Source organism: Salmo trutta, chromosome 32 (assembly GCF_901001165.1).
Source record: "Salmo trutta chromosome 32, fSalTru1.1, whole genome shotgun sequence".
Classification (NCBI taxonomy): Eukaryota; Metazoa; Chordata; class Actinopteri; order Salmoniformes; family Salmonidae; genus Salmo; species Salmo trutta.
Genome location: NC_042988.1, coordinates 19,132,040 through 19,155,856, shown reverse-complemented (window position 1 = coordinate 19,155,856; position 23,817 = coordinate 19,132,040). Strand labels below are relative to the sequence as shown.

The 23,817-nt window shown below is 43.8% G+C and overlaps 1 protein-coding gene across 2 annotated transcripts; it reads left to right on the top strand.

The window, feature by feature from the left end:
- The first annotated feature begins 710 nt into the window (after positions 1–710).
- tlcd4b (TLC domain containing 4b) lies at positions 711–18,908 on the top strand. Of its 2 annotated transcripts, none has more exons than XM_029726830.1 (7): positions 711–1,189; positions 3,818–3,970; positions 11,848–11,937; positions 14,701–14,759; positions 14,879–14,973; positions 15,143–15,216; positions 15,317–18,908. In XM_029726830.1, exons 2-7 carry the CDS (start codon positions 3,825–3,827, stop codon positions 15,651–15,653), a joined length of 801 nt encoding a protein of 266 aa, XP_029582690.1. In that variant the 5' UTR covers positions 711–1,189; positions 3,818–3,824; the 3' UTR covers positions 15,654–18,908. The 2 variants fall into 2 exon arrangements, with proteins under 2 accessions (XP_029582690.1, XP_029582691.1); XM_029726831.1 differs by having other exon boundaries at positions 891–914.
- The last annotated feature ends 4,909 nt before the right edge of the window (positions 18,909–23,817 follow it).

Below are 23,817 nucleotides of genomic sequence, written 5' to 3'. Positions count from 1 at the left end.
TGTCTCCCAAAGATGTGATTGTTTGGAAGAATGAGTAGTGTTTAATCTGCTCTGATTAGCAGTTCATGTTTGGTTAATCTTTGAAGCCCTTGATTGTTAGCGATAGGATTACTTTCACCGGTGTCATCTGTCTCCATCCACTCTTTCAGCACTTCACTCTCTTTGTCACTGGATCTCTAGAACAGGGCCTTCTATTTACAAGAAGGCTCGGATCTAGCCTACAATCAATGCCAAATACCTAAGTGTCAACATGGGAAGTGCCTAGGAACACAGGATGTTGGTGGCACCTTAATTGGGGAGGACACGCTCATGGTAATGGCTGGAGAGTAATGATTGGAATGATATCAAATACATCAATCACATGGTTTCCAGGTGTGTGATGCCATTCCATTTGCGCCATTCCTGGCATTATTATGAGCTGTCCTCCCCTTAGCAGCCTCCTGTGCTGGGGAAACCAGACAGACAACCTTGACTTGGGAGGATGACTCAGTAGGTGACAGCACAGAGCCATACAACAACAGAAATAACCACTCCTTTCAAAATACATTGGATTCATAATATCTCTGTATGTAAAACCCTTTCAGTTTCCAATTATAATAAGTAAAATACACATATGAAAATGTAGCAAGTGTAAAAATATGACCTAACTATATGTGGTGTGTTATTCAATAGCTTGTCAAGCTGCCTGCAGTTCTTCGTGTTTTAGTTGTGGACATCAAACAAATGCAGATTTCGTTATAGCAACGATGCTAACTAAGCCTTTGCATGTTATTGGTAGTGGTATCAGCTGTTCCGTGTCTTTGTCGTTGAAGAATATAACGCTGTAATCAATGTGGCCTTTGTTTATTGTGGGTGTCGCCAAACCGAGGGGTGTGAGCTAGAGGGTGGGTGGTATCTGCGTGTTCGCGTCACAGGTTAGTGCTAGCTGTCAATTGCAAAACAAAACGTCTACAACTTTAGATTTTAAGCAAAACTTGGAACGCATGGTGGCAGGGAAATTAGCCTGGAATCCGCAATTATCTAGCTACTGTAATAGTTATGCATGAATGCCGCTGCTTTCGTCATATAGCCTTTTTCACGAGGACTTACACTAGAGAGCTAGCTAGTGGGCTACTGCTAGCTAGCTGACTTGCTAAGTTAGCTACCTAAGAAAGTGAGAGAAGACGAAGACCTATGCGACTGATATCAGGTAGTTATTTATCTAGCTAGCCTTTCACTTATTATTTTGTTCACAACACAGCGATACATTGAGCCAATGCACTGCAATTGGTATATATTAAACATCTAGCTAGTGACCGCAATACGACCCTGGTTGTGGCAATATAGCACTGCTTTCTAGTCAGTAGCTGTGCTCTCATAATTCGTGTAGTTAGTCTACTTGTGGCTAAACTGGAAAGTGTCCTACTGGCGACAATGTTGCCGAAAATCGAGGGATTGTGCACATTTCTTGTCGTGCACACGTTTGCTGTGTCACGCGCTGCAGAGAACAAGGGACTGTGCTGACAAGTTATGCATAATTATGTAGCTATTTGCCTCCGCAAGAAGAGCACTAGACCAGACGGGAGAAGCTGGCCATTTACCAGTTATGTTTTAATATCCTCATTATTTTTAACTCTAGGCCAGGGCAAGTAATTGTACTCATTAGCACAAGCGTTGGGGGGGATTGTCTGCATCCCAAGATTTGCGTTATTAAAGTGAAAGGAAATCTCATCACTTGTCAGTTGACCTAGAATGCCAGTCGTAATTTTAGCGTCATGTGAGCTGCATTTAGACAAAAAAAAATATTACATTCATTGTATTTTTGCACATTCTGTCTTCTAAAAACCTCAATGGCATATGCATTGCATGAGAGAGTGGACGTTTTATATTTCCACTGGAACATGGGAAATTGAACCGCTATTTGTGTTGGTCGATATTCCGAAGGGTCATAGTTTGCTGACAACAGCATATAGTGCAGGAGAACAAGGTCAAAAGTGTATGGTGGTTGTCGGGTATGTGCGCCTTTGCCCCCCCAGCTTGCCAGGTGAAGAATGCTAATGAATAATTGAAGCAGATGCAGCATATGATCAGCATGCTCTGGAACAATAAGGCTTCTCTCAAACACTGCTATTTTATTGGTCCAAATGCTATCTGGATAATACAACAAGTTCCTGATTGCTTACAGAGTTAGGCCTATTCCAGGGAGAGCTGGGGTTATTGTATGGGCCACCGCAGTAGCTAAACTACGGGTTTCCTGTGATGGTGTTGATCAGCTTGACACAATGTCCTCACATCCATAGATCTGGAGATTGAAAAATGATTTTGCTCAGAGCACATGGAACTGTGGTTTGTAGTAGCCTATGTTAAACAGTACATGTGTTCGTATCAGACTGAAGTGGCAATAGGCTGTACTGTACCAATGCTCCTTTATACTGGAAACGTGTGTTGATTTTGACACTGTAGACCCTGAGTGAACATGGGGTGTTCCCTATTGTCCGACTGTCGCTCTGTGGGTCCAGTCCTATTTTCTGGTAATTTAGGCCAGGGGTACTAACTTACCCTATGAGGTCCGGAGCCTGCTGGTTTTCTGTGCTACCTGATAATGAATTGTACACACCTGGTGTAAACGGTCTAAATTAGTCCCTGACTAGAGGGGAACAATGAAAACATGCGGTGGAACTGTCTTTGAGGTCCAGAGTTGAGTTTGAGGGATGTAAAGCCTATGGGGGGAGAGAACAGTTTGTAGTCATGACATGGTTTTATAACATTTCATTTTTTGAGTATTAGAACCTACTCTACAAGTTTAAAGTGCCAGTTGGGGCAGAGGTTAAAGCCTATTGGGTTTAGGTCTAATGATATTGGAGAAAGGATAGACTTTCTCCAGTATCACTAGAATCTCCCTGTTGGTGACCAGTCATCTAATCAGTTGCCTTACCCAATTGTAATCGGCAGCACATTGTTTGTACTTGGAAAAGCAGTTAGAACCTTAGAGAACCTTGTTGTTGCTTCATCCAAGTAGCCATTTTCTCTGGATTTCAGATTCTTGTGGATTTAATGGTCCCAGATGCAGGTTTTTTGGAATGTTAGTATTGTAGTTCCTTGAGTACTCTGAGGGTTGAGGTGAGGACACATGACTAGTCATGGACCTCAGTCAAAGAGCCAGTAGCTCTGAGGACCTTTTGAGTTTACTGAAAATCCAATTCTTCATGAAACATAATCCCTCTTCTGGGAAAACAAGGTCAAGGGAGTGAGTGGCTGTTTCTTAGTGCAGTGTAAACAGGGAGCATGGACCCCAAGCTCTGTTGATGCGATGTAATAGTGCTGCAGTTGATCCATGCCTGTCCTCAGGCTACTCAACTATAGTCTCCACCGCTGGACACTGCAGGGCGATGACCCCTACACACAGAGGCACATACACTGCTAGTTTCTAGACTTAGTCAGTCTTTCTACTTGTGTTTTTGCATCTCTCATCACAAATGTTCTTCCTCCTCTCGATAGCGTGCATTCACCAACAGGAACCTCTAGCTCCATCTTTACAATCCTCTTTTCTTTCAATTCTTAGCCACAATTGCACATTTAATCCCTGTACAAAATATTTGTCCAATAATGAATGATTTATTTTCTCTCGTTTCTGCTGTTTTACCACCATCTCCTTTTCAATGGCTCTCTCCCTTGCCCTCCTTTGCCACCCTGTTTTCCTCCCTTCCATCCTTCACTTCTTCTCTTATTCCTTCCGGCCCCCCTCTACATTCCCCCTGCCAGTCTAGGGGTAGTGTCTTCTGTACAGTAACAGTACATGCCTCTCACCCCGTCTCTCTCCTGGTGTGGTATACTGTAGGTGAGTGATGGAGACGAGAGAGTTGACCGTGGTGGCTGGCAGCTTCGTGGGGTTTCAGCTGCTCTTCTCTGTGGCCAGCCCGCTGTTCTCCTCAACCTTCACCCCTGGCTACGGCCGCCTGCCCTCCACCAAGCTCACTGAGTGGAACTCCAGGTACAATACCCTTCCAACAGGCCTCTTAACAGGTTTCACGTTATAGACTAGTACTGTACCGACTCTGCTGTAACACACCTCTATCAGACATTATCCAAGGCACACTGATCTGAGGTCAGAAATGATAACTAGTCGAAAGGTAGGCTAACAAGTTAATGATTATGTAGATATTTATTCTCTACATTGCTCTTGGACTGGCTTGGCATTCAAATAGTTTTATTGTGCTGATACTTCAGCTCTAATCAGACAAATCTTTATCTATTTACAATATCGTCATTTAGGTTGCCATGGGTCATCTTCTCAACTTTCCATAGTACACGTCAGGGCTGGGCTTTGAATTCAAAGACCAGAAATTTGTAATTATTTTGGGGTTAAGTTCAAAAGTTGCCAATTGGCGTTTTGGAATGAGTTACTCCATGTATTGAATGGTATCTCTTCTCTGGTATCAGTTTGTCTTGAGCTGGTGGGCTGTACCCACTATTACCACTAGAGGTCGACCGATTATGATTTTTCAACACCGATACCGATTATTGGAGGACCAAGAAAAGCCGATACCGATTAATTGGTCGATTTAAAAAATAAAATAAAAAAACTATATATTTTTTTTATTTGTAATAACGACAATTACAACAATACTGAATGAACACTTATTTTAACTTAATATAATACATAAATAAAATCAATTTAGCCTCAAATAAATAATGAAACATGTTCAATTTGGTTTAAATAATGCAAAAACAAAGTTTTGGAGAAGAAAGTAAAAGTGCAATATGTGCCATGTAAGAAAGCTAACGTTTAAGTGCCTTGCTCAGAACATAAGAACATATGAAAGCTGGTGGTTCCTTTTAACATGAGTCTTCAATATTCCCAGGTAAGAAGTTTTAGGTTGTAGTTATTATAGTAATTATAGGACTATTTCTCTCTATATGATTTGTATTTCATATACCTTTGACAATTGGATGTTCTTATAGGCACTTTAGTATTGCCAGTGTAACAGTATAGCTTCTGTCCCTCTCCTCGCTCCTACATGGGCTCGAACCAGGAACACATCGACAACAGCCACCCTCAAAGCAGCTTTACCCATGCAGAGCAAGGGGAACAACTACTCCGAGTCTCAGAGCGAGTGACGTTTGAAACGCTATTAGCGCGCACCCTGCTAACTAGCTAGCCATTTCACATTGGTTACACCAGCCTAATCTCGGGGGTTGATAGGCTTGAAGTCATAAACAGTGCAATGCTTGAAGCATTGCGAAGAGTTGCTGGCAAACGCACAAAAGTGCTGTTTGAATGAATGCTTACGAGCCTGCTGGTGCCTACCATCGCTCAGTCAGACTGCTCTATCAAATCATAGACTTAATTATAACATAATAACACACAGAAATACGAGCCTTTGGTCATTAAAATGGTCAAATCCAGAAACTATCATTTCGAAAACAAAACCTTTATTCTTTCAGTGAAATACGGAACCGTTCCATATTTTATCTAACGGATGGCGTCCCTAAGTCTAAATATTGCTGTTACATTGTACAACCTTCAATGTTATGTCATAATTAATTACGGCCTTTATTAGGAATAAATGGACTTCACACAGTTCGCAATGAGCCAGGCGGCCCAAACTGCTGCATATACCCTGACTGCTTGCACGGAACGCAAGAGAAGTGACACAATTTCCCTAGTTATAAGAAATTCATGTTAGCAGGCAATATTAACTAAATATGCAGGTTTAAAAATATATACTTGTGTATTGATTTTAAAGAAAGGCATTGATGTTTATGGTTAGGTACATTGGTGCAACGACAGTGCTTTTTTCGCAAATGCGCTTGTTAAATCGTCACCCGTTTGTCAAAGTAGACTGTGATTCAATGAGAAATGAACAGGCACCGCATCGATTATATGCAACGCAGGACACGCTAGATATACTAGTAATATCATCAACCATGTGTAGTTAACTAGTGATTATGTTAAGATTGTTTTTTATAAGATAAGTTTAATGCTACCTAGCAACTTACCTTGGCTTCTTGCTGCCCTCGCGTAACAGGTAGTCAGCCTGCCACGCAGGCTCCTCGTGGAGTGCAATGTAAGGCAGGTGGTTAGAGCGTTGGACTAGTAACCTGAAGGTTGCAAAAACGAATCCCCGAGCTGACAAGGTAAAAATCTGTCGTTCTGCCCCTGAACAAGGCAGTTAACCCTCCGTTTCTAGGCCGTCATTGAAAATAAGAATGTGTTCTTAACTGACTTGCCTAGTTAAATAAAGGTGTATAAAAAATCGGCAAATCGGTGTCCAAAAATACCGATTACCGATGGTTATGAAATCTTGAAATCGGCCCTAATTATTCGGCCATTCCGATTAATCAGTCGACCTCTAATTACCACTGTTCCCTCAAAAGAAAATTGACACTGAGCAAATTTCAGGTCTGCTGAGTGGTAACTTGAACATTGTGAAAATTCTGTGCAACCTCCAGCACGTTTCTGTGAACACTGAGGCTGTACCCACTTTAAGTTACAGTTTTAACAATGGCCAAGTAGTCTACTCTGGTTATTTGATTGTAATGTAGAGCTACCAGAGTGTCCACCATCAAAACAACGGAGAAAATGCATCCCATAACATTTTAACATGGAAATGGCTGGTCTATCATTCAGCCTACATTAGCAGCCATTGTGTGGTGTTCAATATAGGCCTATATTCCATGAGACTTTGGGGAAAAAAACTTGCAGGGCTTGACATTAACCTGTTTATCCACTTTGTCTTTGGACAAGGAGATTACTGAAAATGTTGTTGATGCAAGAAACCATTTTACAAAATAAAATGTTTTTTCCCCCATATCATTATGACAGAAAATCTGACAAATTATGCTACCCTCTGTCTATTGGCTAATTAACTTATTCAAACCTGTCTCAAAATACAACACTGTCCCTTTAAGACAAAAAATAGCTCTTTACCTGACTCGCTTTTCAAAGATGTCTAGAAATGTATACGTTTTGTGCTCTTGTAGGAAGCAATCACTCCCCCATTACTGACTACAAATTATCTATAACTGGTCTAATAACTAATTAACTAGCAAAGGATATGAACAAAATGTGCACACGTGGCTACATGCAGCTCTCGCTTTGATCTCAAAACAAGCGCGTCTACTCACGAACGCTCATGCTGTAAACACAGTCCAGTTCAAAGTAAATACATGGCAATGGTCTATTTGCATATAGGCCTACTCCAGCGCTGATTGTTTATGCCGCACCGGTATTTGTAGAGTACGGGCTGAGTAGTGCGTGTCAATGTAATAAAATCCTACACCGATGTGTTCTGCCTACAACAAAATCTCTTGCATAGTTTGTTTTGTTTTGGTATGTTGCATTGTCAGTGGCTAATGCTGTGTTGATTTGATCACAATTGCACAGTAAAGGGAAACTTTGATCATGTTAACAGGGAAAACTAGAACAGTGGTCACCAACATTTTGTGAGTCAAGATCACTTTCTGAGTCAAAATGCAAGCCGAGAATTACCGCTCCATTTGTTTTTTTTAACATTACAAAAAAACGTGCGGCCTATGCAACAATGACCAATTAAAAACAGTACTGTAGCAATGAGGTTTTTGCAGTAAGCTATAGGCACAATACATTATCACCTCATATTGTCTTTTCTTGAATTGCCCAATGCGTTGTTGTTTGGGCCATTAAAAAAAATATATATTTCAAAATTTGAGGAAGGCTATATGATCACACCGGTAATAGATCCATTGTTGCATTACTTGTGAGGCACAGCTGAGTGAGCATACATTTACATTTACATTTTCATTTAAGTCATTTAGCAGACGCTCTTATCCAGAGCGACTTACAAATTGGTGCATTCACCTTATGATATCCAGTGGAACAACCACTTTACAATAGTGCATCTAAATCTTTTAAGGGGGGGGTTAGAAGGATTACTTTATCCTATCCCAGGTATTCCTTAAAGAGGTGGGGTTTCAGGTGTCTCCGGAAGGTGGTGATTGACTCCGCTGTCCTGGTGTCGTGAGGGAGCTTGTTCCACCATTGGGGTGCCAGAGCAGCGAACAGTTTTGACTGGGCTGAGTGGGAACTGTGCTTCCTCAGAGGTAGGGAGGCGAGCAGGCCAGAGGTGGATGAACGCAGTGCCCTTGTTTGGGTGTAGGGCCTGATCAGAGCCTGAAGGTACGGAGGTGCCGTTCCCCTCACAGCTCCGTAGGCAAGCACCATGGTCTTGTAGCGGATGCGAGCTTCAACTGGAAGCCAGTGGAGAGAGCAGAGGAGCGGGGTGACGTGAGAGAACTTGGGAAGGTTGAACACCAGACGGGCTGCGGCGTTCTGGATGAGTTGTAGGGGTTTAATGGCACAGGCAGGGAGCCCAGCCAACAGCGAGTTGCAGTAATCCAGACGAGACCTGCGCCGCTTCCTGTGTGAGGCAGGGTCGTACTCTGCGAATGTTGTAGAGCATGAACCTACAGGATCGGGTCACCGCCTTGATGTTAGTGGAGAACGACAGGGTGTTGTCCAGGATCACGCCAAGGTTCTTAGCACTCTGGGAGGAGGACACAAGGGAGTTGTCAACCGTGATGGCGAGATCATGGAACGGGCAGTCCTTCCCCGGGAGGAAGAGCAGCTCCGTCTTGCCGAGGTTCAGCTTGAGGTGGTGATCCGTCATCCACACTGATATGTCTGCCAGACATGCAGAGATGCGATTTGCCACCTGGTTATCAGAAGGGGGAAAGGAGAAGATTAATTGTGTGTCGTCTGCATAGCAATGATAGGAGAGACCATGTGAGGATATGACAGAGCCAAGTGACTTGGTGTATAGCGAGAATAGGAGAGGGCCTAGAACAGAGCCCTGGGGGACACCAGTGGTGAGAGCACGTGGTGCGGAGACAGATTCTCGCCACGCCACCTGGTAGGAGCGACCTGTCAGGTAGGACGCAATCCAAGCATGGGCCGCGCCGGAGATGCCCAACTCGGAGAGGGTGGAGAGGAGGATCTGATGGTTCACAGTATCAAAGGCAGCAGATAGGTCTAGAAGGATGAGAGCAGAGGAGAGAGAGTTAGCTTTAGCAGTGCGGAGAGCCTCCGTGACACAGAGAAGAGCAGTCTCAGTTGAATGCCCAGTCTTGAAACCTGACTGATTAGGATCAAGAAGGTCATTCTGAGAGAGATAGCAGGAGAGCTGGCCAAGGACGGCACGTTCAAGAGTTTTGGAGAGAAAAGAAAGAAGGGATACTGGTCTGTAGTTGTTGACATCGGAGAGATCGAGTGTAGGTTTTTTCAGAAGGGGTGCAACTCTCGCTCTCTTGAAGACGGAAGGGACGTAGCCAGCGGTCAAGGATGAGTTGATGAGCGAGGTGAGGTAGGGGAGAAGGTCTCCGGAAATGGTCTGGAGAAGAGAGGAGGGGATAGGGTCAAGTGGGCAGGTTGTTGGGCGGCCGGCCGTCACAAGACGCGAGATTTCATCTGGAGAGAGAGGGGAGAAAGAGGTCAAAGCACAGGGTAGGGCAATGTGAGCAGAACCAGCGGTGTCGTTTGACTTAGCAAAAGAGGATCGGATATCGTCAACCTTCTTTTCAAAATGGTTGACGAAGTCATCCGCAGAGAGGGAGGAGGGGGAGGAGGATTCAGGAGGGAGGAGAAGGTAGCAAAGAGCTTCCTAGGGTTAGAGGCAGATGCTTGGAATTTAGAGTGGTAGAAAGTGGCTTTAGCAGCAGAGACAGAAGAGGAGAATGTAGAGAGGAGGGAGTGAAAGGATGCCAGGTCCGCAGGGAGGCGAGTTTTCCTCCATTTCCGCTCGGCTGCCCGGAGCCCTGTTCTGTGAGCTCGCAGTGAGTCGTTGAGCCACGGAGCAGGAGGGGAGGACCGAGCCGGCCTGGAGGATAGGGGACAAAGAAAATCAAAGGATGCAGAAAGGGAGGAGAGGAGGGTTGAGGAGGCAGAATCAGGAGATAGGTTGGAGAAGGTTTGAGCAGAGGGAAGAGATGATAGATGATAGGATGGAAGAGGATGGAGAGAGTAATTTGTCTTTTAATTTAATTTGACTTAGCTAGTGGTGCCCACATCTAATGGTCAGTCTCAGCGGAGTGAGAGAACAGCAGACTGAGGGTCCACCTCTCAACATCCCTCCGCTCTCCCTTTCCTCCACTGACACAGACCAAAAAGGGACACCGTCTTCCAGCTGATGGCAACTCGAGTCGCACCGTTATTTCTGCCTCATGCACAAATTCATGTTGTTACTCCTATGAACAGAGAAAGTGAAATATTAAAAAGACTCAAGCCGCTAATAATAACAACAATGCAAGCCTATAGATGCACTTTCCTACTCATTCATTACTGCTGCAGTGCGTGTTGTAGCGCTGAGTGGAAATGGGAAGAACATGCGTTTTATGGCTTATAAAAGTGTTGAATACAAAGTGTTGACAGTGCTGAGTAAGAACTTTAACGTGATCTCACTCATAAAACAGCAGCTCTTTGCTGTATTTGTTGATAGTCTCTCTAGTCATGGTTTTAAACATTTTGAAATCTCACAGTATCAACTTTGCTGTAGCTTTCTTTTATGCCTGCTATGTTACTGCCAACACAGTAATCTGAGCCATCCGAATGGCCATCCGAATGGCCAGCGGAAGGCCTACAGTGCACTTGATTTGCTCTCCGGCCCCGCCGGGAAGGCAGTTTGTACCTTCAGACACATGAAATGGTTCAAAATGGCAACAGTTCACCTACTTGGCACACAGGCAGCTGAATCGGGTGCACCTTCCACCAACAGCCCGAGACAAATAAAATAGGAACACAAGGCTTTATCGTTGTTTTTGTTTTTTACAGAAAGGTTTGTCGATCGACTAGGAATGCCTTGGAGATCGACCAGTGGATCGCAATTCACCTGTTGGTGACCACTGCTCTAGAAAGTTGAGAGAAGTTCAATCTCGTGCTTCCCCCTGTGGGCTGATATATCTTCCGCGCGGGCAGTCCTGGGGGGAGCTGCGCGGGCAGTCCTGGGGGGAGCTGCGCGGGCAGTCCTGGGGGGAGCTGCGCGGGCAGTCCTGGGGGGAGCTGCGCGGGCAGTCCTGGGGGGAGCTGCGCGGGCAGTCCTGGGCCTCAGTTCATACAGTAGTCATGCACACTGAACACTGCTACAGGATGTGTGTACCAATGCATAACAAGCCAAAGGTGACACACTGATAGTTATTGAAGTTTGATTCAAAGTTCCCCTTCATTGCATAACGGCTCCCAGTGTGTCAGTGTTATTATTTATTCAAGCTTTACTTGTAAAGGGACACAGAGAATATCTACAGAAAGATGCACAGCAGAGATGTAAGCCTGAGGCGTAGGCTAAGGAACGCGTCACTAGCTAGATGTTCAGTTCAAATGGGCTAGAGGGAGAGCAAATGCACTTGCCCCTTCTGCTTCGTAAGAGACTGCCTCAAATTCCACTCTCCTCCTTGATCATGGCAGTTATACGCTCTCAGATAGTCATGTTATAATGGTGACACTAAAAATAACAATGTTCATTGTACAGTGGCTGGTCTGTGGAGCCAGCATTGCTAGGCCTGTGGGACAGCTCGTGTGCCCAGGGTCTGGGGACTGTGTGTGAGGGGAGATGAGAGGCGTGGTAGCACTGGAGTTCTCTTCACTAGCCCAGATAAAGAGTCCCAGAGGTCAACAAAATCTGAGTAGTTTTACACACACACGATTCTCCTTCAAATTAGTTCCATTGCCAAGGTTCCACACGGCCCAAATGAGGTTTCTTCATTGTGTTCTCCGTGCTGTAAAGGATGTTATTGTTATGTTACTTGAACTGTTTATTAGTATTACTGCTGCGGTGGTGCTAGTCTTGCAGCATTCTCTGCCATTGCGCTAACTATCCCTGTTTCTGTGTGCTTGCCCAGATTGGTGTCCACTGTCCATGCTCTGATCGTGGGCCTCTTCTGTCTCTACATCCTGTGGTTTGATGATGCTGTCAACGCAGACCCCGTCTGGTAAGATGAACTGCATTACTGTCTGCTGTCTGTCACTCTAGCAGCCGTAGCTACTAGCCTACCCCGGGAGGGAGGGAGGGAGGGATGATGCTGCCATTCCCCACTGTCAGAGAGAAATCTCAGTGGAGTCTCCAGAGAGGTGTAGATTCAGTGGATTTGTCCTTTCACTGTCTTTTCTATGTTCTCTCTCCTACTGCTGACTGTGATTACATCATTGTATCCTGAAAGAGAGGAATGGTAATTTCCCCTATCTCTCCCTCTCCCTTCTGTTTCTGTCTTCTACTCTCTCTTCTCTCTCCTCTTTCTCTGTCTTCTACTCTCGTGTTTCTCTCCTTCTGTTTCTCTTCCTCTCTTGTTCTGATCAGACAGGCCAGAGTCCTGCCAACAAGGCTCCTTTTCATAGCAAACAGCAGCCCAGTCTTCAGCCCCCCCCTCTTCCTCTTCCCTCCCCTTCTGGTGACCCTCTCCCCTGAGTCCCTCTGACCCCCAGCAGCACCCTGCGTCTCTGGCTGTCTGATCAATACAGCACTTCCCTCGCTCTCATTGTCTGTCTGTCGCTGATGGAGCGGAGAAAAGGGGAAGTGAAGGGCCAATAGGGAGGAGTCCTGCCACCCCCCTTCATCTGCTCTGTGTCCAAATGTCTCACATTTAGACTACTCTCTTTTTCCTTCTTTCTTTGTTGTTCCTTTACTCTCATAGGGTTTGTTTAATAGGGGTGTAATTGTTGTACCCTCCCAGCCCAAGTCATGTTGTCTTGTTTTTTTCCTTTGTTTTGGTCTTTGTCTGTGTAGTATTGGCACTAACCTGTTGTCTCTGATGTATTTGCTTTCCTGCCCATCTCTTTTAGTTTCTTACTTTTCCTCTATTTAGACTGGTAGCCATGTTATTTTGCTAGCGCAGTAGCTAGTTCCTCTTATTGCAACACTATACGGCGTAAGCATTAATCCTCAGACAATCTGATTGTATTACAGCATCATTTAGACATGCCACAGACTGGCATTGTGCTGGGCTTCACAGAACTAACCGCCCACAAAACCTGCATTGTGACAGATTCAGCTTCTCACAACGTCACTATGGCGCTTCTGCCTGGGTTTTGTCATCTTAATCCAATCAATCCAAATCGTTTTCCAAATCCGCCTACCTCACATTGCCTGATTGGTTTATCTGAGCTTTAAAAGTGCGATGTAACCAGTGTGAGCAGAATAGACTCAATTGGTGTAAAACAATAGTGCTCAGTTGGTTGATCAGAGTTCAATGATGTAACCCCAGGTGTGGCTTACTGTAACATTAAGATCCCTTTATTGGTCAAATACACACAAGGTCCAACTGAACTGTGACTTCCGCTTTTTAACCCAACACCTGCAAAAGACTCATACATACACATAAATATAGAGGTTTGGAGAGGTGCAGGGGACTACCACTCTGGGCGCCCGGGGAGCTGTTGCTGGGGGGGTTAAGTGCCTCGCTCAAGGACACAACGGCAGGCAATCGAATCTGGGATTTCATACCAGCAACCCTCTGGTTGCCAGCTCACTTCCCGATAGAGTTTTCCCGGCAGACCCGGGATTCAAACTGGCAACCGTCCGGTTGCTGGCTCGCCTCTAACCGCTAGGCTACCTGCTGCCCAGCCATACCTGGATCAGTGATGGAATTTGAGAACCTTTGGACCGATCTCATCCTGACCCCTCCTGTTGATCTATCTGAAGTTCATCTCTTAGCTTTAACAGATTCACAAGTTTATCTACGAATGGCTTCGACTCTCTATATGGGTGAATAGATTATTAGGCTTATGGGTGGGCTCCAGGATGTACAGTGAACATGAGGAAGTGGAGAAACCATTGGCTGCATATGACATTGATCGTGTCTACATGAGTGGGGTTCAGAGAGGATGTTGCACTCAGACATACCCTGAACGGGTACGTTGGGGTGAAGGTTGGTAGAGGTGAGGAAGGGCGGTTTTGCGTGGAGCCCCCCTCTGATCCAGAGAGCACGTCGTGGTGTGCTGTCACAGAGAGCCATGACCCCGCCCTCAGCAACAGGATACCTGTGATGGAGAGAGGCCAAAATCAGATCCAGTGTCACTACTGAGACACATTATTATGACCACAGTCACTTAGCAGATGCTCTTGTCAAGAGCCTCTTGAACTCCAGTCCACTCACAGGCCTAGACAGTAAATGTGGCCCATGTGATACAGTGATCTGATAACCATAATGTTGCTAAAACCTTGTTCGAGCAACTGAGTCGTACAATCCACTCCTACAGTCAAGAGAACAGTGGTACTCATTCTTACAGTATGTACTATATGCAGGCTACTGCTCACATGTACACACACCCTGATACGTATTTGTCCATGAGCACACAAGGATACAGCAGGCAAACAGAAACACACCCTCTGTATGTGAGCACAATACATTTGTCAACACAGTGCTGTTTAAACTGGACCTTCCCTGGACACGGGTATCTCAGTAGTAGCAAGACTATGACTCATGACATGGCCATGAGAAGAATGTGCCTGTTTGAATGCTAGGAAAAAAATTGTAGTTAGAATTTTCTTTTTTTAAATTAGCTCTCATGCTGGAAAAGGTTGGAGACCCCTGCAGTAGACTGCACTAATACAGTATGTAGAATGTTTTGTGGACTTCACTAGATTTCTATGAAATCGTAAGTAGCTTTTGTTTCTGTTTTACAGTAGTTTTAGCATTCATCTGTAATGTGGCAACTGTTATTCTGAAAGAACACTTTGTTTTGTTTTTGCTGTACAGGGGGGAGCCTGGACTAGTGAAACTGAATGTGGCCATAACGTGTGGTTATTTGCTCTATGGTGAGTCTCTCTCCTCATGTTTATCCTCTTGTATAACAATAAGCCATCCACATTTCTCTGTGGACAGTAGATGGAAATAACAAACTGTGTGCTAACTACCCTCTTGTTGTTCTGTGTAGACCTTGTGCTTCTGGCCACTAACTGGAGCACAATGGGGGACAGCTTTTTTGTCTGCCACCACTTGGCGGCGCTCTATGCTTATGGATATGTCTTGGTGAGTCTGGGGGGAAACCATGAGCACAGTGGCTAATATTAGGTGGTTCTTTGGGTTTTGGTATTGAAATACTCAAGTCTTCTTTCTAGAGATGTTGCACATTTAGTCTGTTTTTAGTTTATTTCTGCCCATGTTTATTTGTGGTAATATGTCTTTACGCTCTCTGCAGTCTCGTGGCGTGCTTCCCTATTTCGCCAACTTCCGTCTCATTTCAGAGTTATCCACACCTTTTGTGAACCAAAGGTAAGCTAGCTCCACTTTTACTATATATGAATGAATACTCCTGTTTATCAGCCCCTACCTCTGTCAGTGTTGACATTATTCCGTTCTCCTCCACGTATAGGTGGTTCTACGAAGTTCTGAAGTACCCTCGCTCGGACCGCTTGGTTGTGGCCAACGGCATGGCCATGGCAGTGGTCTTCTTCATGGTGCGCATCTTCGTCATGCCGCCCTACTGGGCCCGGGTGTTTGCCACCTTCGGTACGGAGGCCTTCGAGCGCTTGGGCATCGGTGCTCAGGTGGCCTGGATCACATCCTGTATCGCCCTGGACATCCTCAACACCATCTGGATGTACAAGATCGCCCGCGGCTGCTACAAGGTCATGATGGGCGCCAGCGGCAGGAAGGCCAAAGAGGTCTCCCCGCTCAAGCAGAATCATGTGAATAACCACACAGACTAAGAGATACTGGCCGGAGGGGGGGACATAGACAGACTCTGTGGAAGGGAGACAGGAAGGACTTCAAGGGCTCTTATAGCCCCTGCTAGCTCCAGCCTTGCTATTATCTCCATGCCCGGAAATCATGCAGCCGAATGGGGTCAGGTCCTCATCCGATTCAGCCTCACAGAATGAGACTGGTCCCACACTAGCTTCTGTACCTCAGTGTTTCATCGACGGTATGGTGGTACTCTGGCTGGGTTTGGTTGGAGATGAGAGTAGCTGTTAAGTACACTCATTCTTGTTCACCTTCAACTTCAACCCAAGCTCAGTCATCTGAAGTGCCTGTGATGGACAGGTAAAAGCAATAAAAGAAGAAACCGTACTCTGGCTCTGTCAGAAACTCCCTCGGCCATCATCCTTTACGATTTTCAGTTCCCTGACCCGTCCAACCAGAGGAGAGCCTCCTACTTTGCCCTCAGAATAAGGACCTCTTAGTGTGCTAGTTTGACAGACCGAGACACCACAATGCCTCTTACTGCATTTGCTGTGGCCTCCTTTTTATGAACACCACCTACATTACCACCAAACCGGTCCCCCGCTCACAGCAACAGTTCAGATTGAATCACCACTGGATTTCCTATCCACAGCCAGGATGCACATCCAGGGGAAATGGAGACAGGGATGTGGGGATTGGATCCTATCGCTGCCGCCAACTCTCCGGAATCATTGTTTTTCATTGGACGCTTTTGCCGCATCTCATCCAGGGTCTGGCTGTGCTCTGTTTGGGTCTTCTGGGTCTCAGTTATCCCATTTGTTCCTCCTGTTACTCAACCTCAAAACCAGGAATTGACATCAACGCGTCTTAACTTCACTACACTCTCATAACCCTCTGTCACAGCGGAGTGGTTAAATCCATCCAGTTTGATGCTTCTGTTCTACCTCTCCCCTGCCTTATAAAGACTTGTCATTCCCTCCATATGAGAATAATCACAATGAGTTTTTCTCTCCTTCTGTAAAGATGTTTTAGCCTTTGAAAAGATCTCATCCATTATCTCTAGTTCAGTGGACTGGAAAGGACGTTTTCTCTCAGTCTACTGTTAGACACTAGAACAAATGTTGTGTTTATCTAAGGTACCTCTGGAGATTTTAACTTCCATTTTTCTCTATTTTCTGTGTTATTGTGAGAACTGAATTTGGAACAAGAGCGGTTCCCTTTTGGGGGGAAGCATTCTCCTGTCTTAGGTGTTGTTCCGCCTACAGTGTCAGCCAGAGGAATGCTGGAAATGTGATGTTCAAAATCCTTTCTTTTGATATTCATGTAAGATCAATTCTGAATTACCTATCTGACAAGAACAGCCATACGCTGGCAATGTTGTACTATATGTGTAGCCGTGTAAAGTTCTACTGTATTACTCAGTTGGAAATCTTCCTTTCAAATCAAGTTGATTTGATTGATTCAAATCACTGAGAGCTTGTTAAGAAAACGTATTATGATGATTTATACTCTAGTTTGGATCACTAAACAGGATAAATATGAATTGCATTAATCTATGGGTTCCTCTGCACTTCATTTTAATCAGTGCATTTGATGTTTTTCACCCAGCTGTATTGAGTGCATGTTAAGTGTTTTGTTCTCTGTCCTCCTCCTGTCCCTAAAGCGTTGACGTGGTTTGGGACGGGGGGGGTCTGAAATGTTAGACTTTTCACTGTGGAATGAAAGCACACTCCCCATGATGGAGAAATGACCTGTTGAGCCCCTCCATGTACCACCGAGGAGGGTTGTATTGTCGTGCCTTTACGCAAACAGGAAATCTAATGCAGTCCGGTAGAGATTAGCATGACATTTTAATGTAAAACTGCTGTTTGTTTTCCTTTTTTCTCGCTATTGTAATCTCTTCTCTCTATGGATACTGTTATGTATATATTTTTGTACACTGCACAATAATGAATCCAGACAAGTATTCTCCAAAGTTGACCCCTCGGTAGGGCCTGCTTGGTTTTCTTCTGAATACGGGAGCGGGCCTCGATATGAATGTTGTGGTGGTTCAAGTGATATTAGGAGGAGTGGGAAGGGGCTTAAAGAGGCTGCTGGTTATGACCAGAATGAAGATGAGATTGGAAATGTAATTATTGTCATGTAGTTATTCAGCTACATCAGCTCAGTTGAGAAGCTAGTGAGATTCAGCTCACTCTTCTCACCCAGTCCTCCAATACTTCAAGCTGTGAATAGAGCAACATGTTTGTCATTCATCAGTCAAGAAAACAATATTTTCAACTGAGTACATGTGTAGCCTGATGATGAGATTTCTGGTTCACCAGTAGGCTGTGGTGTGCATTTTAAGTCTTCTTCGGATGGCTGTGAGAGAGGTTGTACTTCTGCACAATGTCCAATGTTTGTACAAACTATTAATTGGATGTGTAGTGTTTGTCACTGACTTCAGTGTGTCTGTGGTGTGTTGAATTGCAATGTAAACCTCTGGGTGATTTTAAAAATACTTCAAGTTTTGGTTTTGGAAATGAGGAAGTGACACGGCGGTTTCTGTAACATCATGCCCGAGTGCACTTGTATCTGCAAGAAATAACTGTGTGGCCTTTTATCCCTTTGAAAGGCTAATATTGTTTATTAAGAGAAGGTACAAATGGTCTCGGGCCCTGGTGAGAAATGAGGACATATTGTAGCTCCTGGAAGAACTGGTAGAACTGTTGCATTTATTTCAGCTGCATTGCATGCATTTTATCTCTTTTGTAAGGTTGAACTTAGCCACAAGACTTTTAGCCATTTTGATACTAAATGTCATGGATTAGCCAGTAAATAACCTTTGACTGAATCAATGAATTCTTGCCCCAGCTTTTTGTGGACTCTCTCGGATAGTCCTCCTTCACCCGTGGAGCATATCTGTAGACCGCAGCAGTCACATCCTTTAAGTCACCAGGAGGTGCGGAGATAGAACAAATTAAGTCAATAAAATAACTAATATAAATGATGGTGATGAAACGAGTGAACATGAACTAATGAGGGAAAAAAGCATAGATCAAATGTTGCCAGTGGGTTTTTGGTTTTTCTTTTTCTTATTTTAATGCAATGACATTTGTTTCATTATTATTTTCTGAATATTTTAATGTGAAAAGAACAATACACGGGCCTTAGGGTCCCTGTCTCAACACCATGTGATTTAGATTGTCTACAATGACCACTACTAATGATGTCGTTGTAGCACTGAAAGTTGAGACTTACTTGAAAGTTTTGCTCTTCAATAAATTTGAAGACAGAAAAAAGATTTGTCTCAATCATTGCTTTTTGGCTTCAGAGTAACAATTCAAACACCATTGACTTTCATGCATTTTGTTTACACTGGTGCACAGAAACTGAGACAATTTTATGAAAATACTGCATGTTGGATGCATCGTAGTCAGAATGCGTACAGTAGTGTTGGATGGTTCTAAGGTTTGTCTGGCTCAGTCCAGTCTATCTAGTCCATCACATTTTAATTGTCACATGCTTTGTAAACAACAGATGTAGACTAACAGTGAAATGCTTACTTACGGCCCTTCCCAACAATGCAGAATAAAAGTAACACGAGAAATAAATACACAATGAGCAATGATAGTTTGGCTGTATACAGGGGGTAGCAGTACAGTCTGTGCAGGGGTCTGAGGAAATTTAACTAGATATGTACATATAGGTAGGGCACCTGAGTGGCGCAGCGGTCTAAGGCACTGCATCTCAGTACTAGAGACGTCACTACAGACACCCTGGTTCGAATCCAGGCTGTATCACAACAGGCTGTGATTGGGAGTCCCATAGGGCGGTGCATAATTGGCCCAGCGTTGTACGGGTTTGGCTGTCATTGTAAATAAGAATTTGTTCTTAACTGACTTGCCTAGTTAAATAAAGGTTAAATTAAAAAAATGAAAAGGGATAGTGACTAGGCAACAGGATAGATAATAGTTACCTGTGTGAGAGGGTGCCAGCTACCGCTCCTCTTCTGCCCATTCTACAGGAGTTAGAGAGAAACAAGCATCTGAACCACTGTTTGGCTCTGATTGAATCCAGCTCTACCGTGTGCGCCGGTCAAGGGGCTGGGTCACAGACTGGGCCTGGAGAGCGTTACCAAACATGGTCACATGCGACTCAATGAAAATCTCTTCTGCTACACACTCAAACACACACACACACGATGTCACCTACACTAGTACACAACATAAATGCACTGCCTTCAGTGCTTGTAATGTTTTTGTAGTCTGACTGAATCTGCAAATCTGTTGGTGCTCCTTGGATCACACATGTCTGTCTACTCTAAGTGGATAGTGTATTTGAAAACACGGATTTGATCATTTAGGTCTATAAGTATTAGTGAAATCTCCTTTTCCATTTTTACATAGCAGCTTTCAGCAGTTCCATTCAGCATTCAAGCTCCCCATGTCTTTAGCCAGCACTATTGAGCAGCATATTGTTACAAAGTAACAAATGCAGTATTGGGATGTTTGAGGAGGTATTTGTACAGTAAGCTTTCTCAGACTTAAAAAAAACTACTCTGAAATCAACATTCCAGACTTCTGAGAGGCTATTAAAAGAATAGATTTTTTACACGGTACTTGAAACCCTGGACAATTCAGTGGGGATTTAACATGACTTTTAACCAGTTTATCAAATAGCAGTTTGCTATCAGCTACTATACACAAACACTTTATAAATTCACCCAGACACTTGGGTATTAATTCACCAAAAAATGTATCAGTCAAAGCCCAGAATTTGTTTCAACTTTCTGACCTACTGTGCATAGACAGCCCAAATGATGATGTTAAGAACCCAGCCTTCTGAATTCTTCTCAGCCTAGGTTGAGGAGGCCTTCTACCATAAATAGCCAGACAGTGGATGAGGGGGGAGCTGGAACTTTGGAAATGCCCCTCCACCATCCAGAACAGCAGTGTTCTGTCTCTCGCTGCTTCTCCATCTTTCTCAACGGTTCCAGCTACACACGTGCACATTATTTCTTTGCTTTGTCAAATATTATGACTTGCACAATTTGTCTGCCTCTCTTGGATCTCGTAGTTTTCCCAAAGCCTCAGTCTTCTCATCTCCCTTTGCCTGAGCTCTGTTTGTAGCCTAGGTGTCCTTCCTACCAAGGTGTAACCTCTCTAATGGCTCTTTAATTACTCCTGTGTTTCTAATTCAGTTTGAGTTTAAAGTTGTAATGTTATCCAAACCTTGTCGTTCTTAAAGACTCCATGCAACACAGTATTTCCAGTATGTTAGCGTTCAAATGAACAGACCATCATTAGAGGTTTCCAATCTGGAGGTGTGGTATGTTCCCTATGCTTCCTCTCGCTGTATATGAACCACAACAGACCCACAGCACAGCAAACATGTAACTGTAGTTCATTATCAGTTTGAGGGATTCCACTTTCACATCACATTACATCTGGGCTGCTCCAGCCAGTTATGGCCCTTCCTTCTCCCATCATGCCCAAATAAAGTGTCCAAATTCCTCCTGTGTGCCTCTTCTCTCCTTGAGATCTTTATAAGACCCTTGCTTGGTCCCACACTCAGCTACTCTCTCTCTGTGCTTGTGCGCTTCTGTATTTCACTGACAGTCTGTTTATGGCCATGTTACATAAGGCTCCACTATAATTTTAGTTTGTCATCACAGTCGCAGCCTCATACCTAAAGTAAGACTTTAAGGTGAGCTTTAAAGGGGCAATCGGCAGTTGTTACATCCATTTTTAGACATAAATTAATGTTTCCATTGATTCTTGAAGAATGTAACTTATAAATGCCTCATGAGCTTAGTTTTAATGTCTTACCACTTCAGAACCCAAAATATAAGCCTGTTTTACTCCAATGTTTGTAAACAAATTCAATGTAAACAAACTCTGTATAGCCTCAAAACATGGTTAAAACTATAATGTTGATATCATGGATGGTCAGTCCTTGCATCCATAGGTCTATGAATATGAGTGATTACATTTCTCCAGCTCCATCCCTCAGCTTTTTACCAAAACAGTGGTTATTGTTTTAACTGCTGATTGGCCCTTTATGGTTTATGAGTCCTATCTTCACAAACAAGCTCTATTTAAGCTTTGCTTAGTTTATCTTTTTCTGGTCATTGTTTGTTAAAGTGTGCACTCTCAGATGTCCTGTTATTAAATGTCAACTATTGGGTTATAACATAGTTGTTAACATTGTTAATGGTGCTCAGTAGTTAGATCAGGAGCTCAGTAAGACTCTATGCTTCATAAACTCTTGGTTTATACACTATCGACTACTGTGTGTAAAGATGTCTGCCAAACTCAAACTTCTACTATCACGACAGCTAGCCTATCAGGCTGAAACTCATTTACCGTCAAAAACTGTGTGACCTTTTCCACACAAATGCAGTGCAATTGCAATCATCTGAGCTGAGGCATTACGACTCTTCTCAACCCAAATCATTTACTTTTATAATGTTGGCAGGTCTGTGATCTTCTAGAAACCATTATAAAACAGGTATTTCTCCACTGGTGTACTGATGGAAATAGTTAATTTGTCTTTGTTGCAGGCAGAGAAAGTCCACCTGACTTCCACTCTTCTTCATTTGAGAAGCCCTGCAAAAAAACCACATTGGTGTCCCAACGATCTGCTCCAACGTGTTATTACACTGTAACTGGAATTGGTCATTAATTGTCCATCATTGTCTAGGAACCTCCATATAAAAACCACTTGGAATCATGTGAGCTTTGCAGACAGTGTCACTGCTGCTCTACCATACTACTCTTGTCATGTTATCATCAACTTGATTGGTTTACAGTAATCCTGCCTGTATTGTTACTGGGTCAGGGTGTTTGAACTCCACTATTCCAGCATTCCCACAGCCCTCCACCATAACCCTTTTCCCCATCCTCCATCCCCTCATAGTGCTCTTTCCAGAACCTTCTCTTCATGCCCTGTCTGGTAACGCATTACCACCATATGTGTGGGAGAGTGAAAGTGGGACAGGACAAACAGCAGTAGGGTGAATCATCATGCTGCTCTCTGGGGAGCAGTGCTGCCTGTTCCCCTTTGACACTCCACAGCCCGCTGGCTTTGCATTCCATTCCCTTGTCATCTGCCTGTGGACGAGCAGAGCAGCGGAGTGAAACACTGGGGTATAAGAGGAAAACCAGCTCATTGTTCCAAGTGACGTCAGGCCCCCAAGCCATATAGATCAGACCAACGACCTCAAATGAAACTCTATGGAACACACTATACTATATGTGTGGGTATAGGGGGTGTATGGAGGTGTTGTAGAGGTATTGACAAGATGGTAGAAAAACACTTGCCAACAAGGGTGTTTAGCACTTTTTCTTGGCTTCTTTCCAAAGATATTTTTTTTTTAAAGTAGATTGTGGTATTTAGTTCAAAGTTTGTTATGGAAAAACTAAGACAGGAATTGTAGAGCATCAGGGTTGAAAATGGTAAAGGAAGAATATATATAAAATGTGAATCACTACGTAAATACATTTGGGATACATTTAATGTATTATTATCAGGATGAATCATATTGCTATTCATACTGAAATCATTTTACATAAGAAAGTGACCAATTAAATATTCTCAAGTGAGAAAGTACCCATTTAGCCTAGCTTTTCCATATCTGCTTTCTTAACCATCCTTGACCATGACCACAATTAGGGTTACGCTGGTCTTGAACCTCTTTGCCCAACAATGTAAACCAAGCTTCTTCAGGTTTATGATGGATGGGTGAATACTTTCAGGCCTGACAAATAATTCTGTCATATAGGATCTACATCTACAGTAATGAAACACCTTGCAGCATGTATAAATATTACTTTATAATACTTTGTATAAATATAAAGTTAAATGTGTAATTCAAAACTCTAAAGGTCTGCCTTGACCTGTGATTGTGAGCTAGACCCTCAACTATTTAATAATAGCTATAGGTCTATGAATTTGTGATGTGCTTGATATTTATTTCATTTGGTAATGAAAGTGAAATTGGATGCAGTAAAATTAGGCAATTGAAAAGGATCATCCATCCAACATCCAATTCCCCTTAAGGTGGAAAAAGTGACACTGAGCCAGTCTAATGCCATACTGGTGACATCACCCAGAGGAAGAGGCAACGTCGGGATTGGATGGTGGCCCTAGCCAATCGCGCCGCACTCCAGAAATCCACAGATGGGAAGAGTTTAAAAAAGATTGAGA